Consider the following 5760-nt stretch of genomic DNA (forward strand, 5'->3'; position numbering starts at 1 on the left):
ATAAACAACATTAAAAAAGTGTCTTGGATTACATTGAGAGACGGATGGATTTGTGCAAGCCTTCATCCATAGAATATCTGTGGCAAGTTCTCCAAGATGTATGGAACAACTTCCCTGCTGAAGTTCCTTAAAAAACTGTGTGCAAGTATTTCTAGAAGAATTGAGACTTTGATGCTGTAAAAGGGTGGTCACACCAAATATTGATTTGATATAAACTTCTCTTTTGCTCTTTAACTTTGTATTGTGAAGTCTGGGAACAGATCCCTGAAAATAGGCATTAAATTTGCTGCATGCTGCAAGACGATCCTCAGGTTGCGGTCCCCAGAACAATCGCTGACTTGTTTGCAGTATCCTTGATGCATTAGTAGTATCATCAGGAATAGAGCTGAGTTGATAAGATGGGAGCAGAATATATAATTAAGACCAAGGTCAGAACCAGAAGTAGAGTGACAGCTACCAAGCAGACAATCTAACACTAGGACTACTGGACTCGTGACCCCGCCTAGAACTACTGAAAGGAGTCATTTTGACTCCTTGCTTGTTTTCGTTTATTTTTAGAGTTTCATTTGTGGTTATTTATTAATAATTATATTTTTTGTAATGTATTATTATTGTGAGATCCAACAGTAATGCTTTTGATTGTTTTTTTTCTGCTTTTCTTATTTTTCTACAGAAAATAATAATTATAATAGACGTTTTTCAAACATTTTTTTTTATTCAAGTGCACACATATAAACAACAACTGAAGAACAAAAAGCAGAGAAAATGTAGGTGGAGGAGCATAAAAATGAAAATATGGCGCAGAATTCACCTTCTAAACATTTGGTGTTTCGCATTTTAGGCATTGCCTTTGATTTATGGCAGTACATTGCCCACACAAAGACTTACCACAAGTCTTACAATTTCCGACAGATCTATTTTTCTTGCACTTTTCTTTGATCTGGCAAAATTTTGTTTGAACCATCACTTCTGAGCATGTAGAAACTTGGGACGTGGAACCCTTTTCCCTATCTGTGACATAAGGACCACTCAACTCTCTCACAAGCGTTTGCAAAAATGCCTTGCGTGACATTTTTTGGTGGGTAATCTCCTTGAATATTATCCATGCATTTATACCCGCAAAGTCTAAGGCATTTTCAAATGCATGAACAGGCCATCTCCTTGTGCATGTTCGTGTGGTATATTTTCGTGCCATCTGATCCACTACATCTACTCCATATTTTGTTTCATTGTAAAACTTTACCGATTCTGGAGTTTTTTTAGCGGAATCAGACGCAACAACAACATCTGGATGGACGGAACTCAAAATGACAACATTTTTGTTGGGCTTTCCTTGATATACTGTAAGTGTAAAATTGTCTTCATATCTAAACACTTTAGTGTTGTACAATTCCTCTTTCATGGATTTTATTTCTTTAGGCACTTTTCGCCTTATCTTGTTCAGTGTTCCCACGATGGTTGTTCCTTTGCTTTTTAGCTGTTTAGCTAATTTTACTGAAGTAAAATAATTATCGGTTGTAACATTGCGACCTTTTTTCAAAAACGGGTCCAATAACTTCATTACCACATGGTCAGCTAAACGGTCCTCAGCACGGCGTGTGTCATCTTTGCCTAGATAAGGGAAGCCATTTGCCAGATATTTGCTCCTCTTATCAACAGCTAGCCAATATTTGTGGCCATATTTATCTGGTTTGGAAGGCATGTACTGCGTGAATGGACACCTAGTTTTGCTTGGGAAAAGTTGCTCATCCACCGTTATGTATGGGCCAGGTTTGTAACACGCAATACAATTTTCAATAAACCTGTCCCACACAGTAGAAAATAGAGCAAACTTGTCCGTTTGCAGTCTCTACGATCGAGTAGATTTCTCATCAAATCTGAGAAACCTCATAATTTCAACAAAGCGGTCCCTAGACATTGTCGCTTTGCAAAACGGTATTCCCCAGTCATTACACCAAATACTGCTAATCGAGTGACGGTTCGTGCCAGATATTCCACGAGCATAGAATATCGCAATGAATGCATCTAGCTCCTCATCAGATAGAGTAAACTGTAAATTATTGTTCCTGCATGCTTCTGCAAGCGTACAGTTCTTTATATGTGTCAATATATATGAATCAAAAAATAAACGCCATGCGCTCAAAGGACTATCGATAATGATATTTCTTCTGGCGTATCCTGTAGGGCCAGGTGCTTCTCGAAGAATATTTTGGCTGTCACGCCTACCAGGCAAGTGTTCTCCAATTTCAACAGGTTTCCATTGAATACCATCCGCTGAAACTAGTATTCCTTCAGATTCGCCTTCTCTGGTGTTTGTTGTTGCATTACCTTCGCCGCCATCGTTATCTGTTGTTCTTTCATTTCTGGGACGTTTTGCTGATTTTTTCTGTCCACGACCAGGAGGATGGTCACGAGGCAACATAACTGCATGAGCCCGATCCTCAGTTGATGTGCTTGGAATATCTGTAAAAAAGTTGATGAATATTTAGAATTTTTGTTTTGTAAGGGTCCGGGCACACTGGCTGGATTAGCGGCGGAATATCCGACCGGATATTCTCACCACAATCCGACCCGTACCTGCCCGCTCAGGTACAGAGCGGAGTTTCATACCTGAAGCTCCGCTCCGAACCCCGGGCTGGAGCCGCTGTCTGGGACGGAGCCGTGCTCGTGCGTAAGCAAGCGCTGCTCTGTCCCTGACAGCGGCTCCAGCCCGGGGTTCGGAGCGGAGCTTCAGGCATGAGCGGGCAGGTACGGCCTGTATTGCGGCAAGAATATCCAGATGGCTATTCAGCCAGAATTCTGCTAGTGTGCACAGGCCCTAACTCAGTGTGTGGAAGAACAAATAAATACACATAACTACTTACCTTCTGGATTTGTTCCTTCTGAGTCTTCAGATTCACTTGATATGTTCTGAGGAATGAAATCTTCATCACTGTCAGAATCAAATACATGTTCCTGCAATTCGGATTCCGATTCATCCTCCGGTATGGATTGCAAAGTAGCCAGAATATCCTGAGGCTTTATCAAACGTCTTCTCTCCATATTCCTCACAAATTCCATAATTCTATATAGATCCCTGCTGAAAAATAGAAATGAAATGAAAACTAAAAGAAATAATAACTGTTCTGCCACCTTCAAAAGTAGGTGGGCTGAATCAGTTGACAGACAGCTAAACTATTTCATAACAATTCATACCTGTATGAGTCTTCAGAGCTCGTATGTCTGCGTCTGTTCTCTTTGTCTCTTCAGCTGAACTGAAAGTAAAGTTACTATCCAGAATACTGTCTCCTGCTAGGACCTTAGAAAAACACCACCCTTCATTAGCATAAGATAAGAGCCTAGAGTAAACAAGCTATTTTGTTCAGCATTACACAGTAATACAAGCAGGTAAAACACAAGGAAAATGTGAAAAGTTGACATGTAAATTGAACTACATCTATATGAACATCAGGGTAAATAAGACAGAGTGAAAAAATTATGCACAAAACTTTATAGCAACATTTAGTGACAAAAGGACCTCAAAATATAGTAGGGAGTCAAAATGACTCCCTTCAGTAGTTCTTGGTAAATTTTGAAAAAAACGCGCAAATTTTTCACCAAAATTATTTATTCTCACAAAATCTTTTTTCACATCATATTTGAGGAAAAGTCACCGAGTTTCAAGCCGGAATTCTGAAAAATGTAGTCACAGAAGAGAAATAAAAAACGAAAGGAGTCAAAATGACTCCATCAGTAGTTCTAGTGCTAATGGGGAAGATGGGTATATAGATTGAAATAAGGATGACAGCAGGATCAGGATCTACCTTAGAATAATTTGCATTAGACTAAACAGAGGAACAAAACTTAGGACAAGAAGCTCATCAAACACAAAGAAAGGCATGGCAGGAAGATTACCATTGAAATAGGCCATCAGACCTGATGTCATGTCATTAGCAACCAGACATTACAGATAATCTATAAAAGTTGATGGTTCAAACCAACCTATCCAGAGCAAAGACCAGGAGCCAGAGTGGGAAAGGAAGAAGTACCCAATTTCCCCTACCAAGAATGTTATGCTGAACTGCCAAAAATCATTAAAAAAATGAGTAAAATATGGGAAAACTTAGTTGCATACTTTATTTTAGAGATAATCACCTGTCTTGGGAGCAAAATACTTTGCATGTTATAATCCTTTTTTCCTATCCAATTTTATACTTTCCCCATTATAAAGTATTTAGCTGGATTCTGGACAATTGTTTATGCTTTTGACTGCTTGTAAAACCTCATTCAGCATCTCATCTCTACAAGTAAAACAAGTAATTTCCAAGAACCAAAATGAAAAGTGTAATATAACTCTTATACGAATTACTGCTATGAGGGTCTAGAAAAATCAGAACGTTAATTGAAAATACTTTGACTCCAATTTATTAATGGGGTATTCATGTGTTATTAATATGCTTTAGTTAGTAAGACAGCATGAAAATAGGCAAGTTTACAAGTGATTGGCTATTTCTATCAGCTTTCATTCTCCTAATATGAGATCTTTTATCTGACATAGTGTTCAGCTTGTTTCCATTGAGCTTGGCTACTAGGACTTGGCCAGTGCGTGCAGTAGCTACAGTCAAGGAGTTAACTCCTAACATCCCAGTCACATTTCTTTAGACCATTCCTTTCTATACAGCAGCTAGTTGCTTACCTCCATCCCCCTCCATGCTACAAATCTTAAAAAAATCACAAGCCCCTACTGTTAACTGCTTTAAGAACAGTTCTCCTAATCACTGCTCTCAGTGTACTGAGTCTTGTGTTTGTTAAAATGCACTGTTATCTCTATATGTAAATACTGTGATAGTAGTGTACAAACCAGAACAAACTACTGATAGCTGAATTTGTTACAGCAGAATTGTGCTTTGCTTTACTGTTCTACTAATACTACAGTTCTTCTGCTCACAAGAACTGTCACTGAAGAAGGATTGCCAGCCCTACCTACTATGTTGCATCTTGCCCAAGCTTCATTAACTTTTAAAAAAGTTAGTGGAGCAGGCTGAGACTGCGGTAAAAACACTGAAAGTCACAACAACTTTCAGTTACACAAAAATCTAGTGATACAGTGCATTGTGAAAGTATTTGGCCCCCTTGAACTTTTCTACCTTTTGCCACATTTCTGGCTTCAAACATAAAGATATAAAATTCAATTTTTTTTGGGAAGAATCAACAACAAATGGGACACAATCGTGAAGTGGAATGAAAATTATTGGATATTTTAAACTTTTTTAACAAATTAAAAACTGAAAAGTGGGGCGTGCAATATTATTCGGCCCCTTTACTTTCAGTGCAGCAAACGCACTCCAGAAGTTCAGTGAGGATCTCTGAATGATCCAATGTTGTCCTAAATGACTGGGAATGATAAATAGAATCTACCTGTGTGTAATCAAGTCTCCGTATAAATGCACCTGCTCTGTGATAGTCTCAGGGTTCTGTTTCAAGTGCAGAGAGCATCATGAAGACCAAGGAACACACCAGGCAGGTCCGAGATACTGTTGTGGCGAAGTTTAAAGCCGGATTTGGATACAAAAAGATTTCCCAAGTTTTAAACATCTCAAGGAGCACTGTGCAAGCGATCATATTGAAATGGATGGAGAATCAGACCACTGAAAATCTACCAAGACCCGGCCGTCCCTCTAAACTTTCATCTTGAACAAGGAGAAGACTGATCAGAGATGCAGCCAAAAGGCCCATGATCACTTTGGATGAACTGCAGGGATCTACAGCTGAGGTGGGAGA

General features: G+C 39.0%; 1 protein-coding gene across 1 annotated transcript; it reads right to left on the minus strand.

Moving 5' to 3' along the window:
- Positions 1-1364: 1364 nt before the first annotated feature.
- Positions 1365-3076, minus strand: LOC141172121 (uncharacterized). Its single transcript, XM_073655984.1, has 2 exons — positions 2865-3076; positions 1365-2463 (listed from the first exon to the last, which is right to left on the minus strand). Exons 1-2 carry the CDS (start codon positions 3058-3060, stop codon positions 1850-1852), a joined length of 810 nt encoding a protein of 269 aa, XP_073512085.1. The 5' UTR covers positions 3061-3076; the 3' UTR covers positions 1365-1849.
- Positions 3077-5760: the final 2684 nt, after the last annotated feature.

The sequence above is a fragment of the Phyllobates terribilis genome, unplaced genomic scaffold (assembly GCF_046119375.1).
Source record: "Phyllobates terribilis strain yellow unplaced genomic scaffold, ASM4611937v1 Scaffold_1__5_contigs__length_1240528914, whole genome shotgun sequence".
In the NCBI taxonomy this organism is placed as follows: domain Eukaryota; kingdom Metazoa; phylum Chordata; class Amphibia; order Anura; family Dendrobatidae; genus Phyllobates; species Phyllobates terribilis.

Coding starts and splice junctions, on each gene's coding strand:
- LOC141172121 (XM_073655984.1), bottom strand. CDS start 3,060: ATGGAATTTGTGAGGAATATGGAGAGAAGACGTTTGATAAAGCCTCAG. Junction 2,464..2,864: donor AGAAGGAACAAATCCAGAAG/GTAAGTAGTTAT, acceptor ACTTTTTTACAG/ATATTCCAAGCACATCAACT.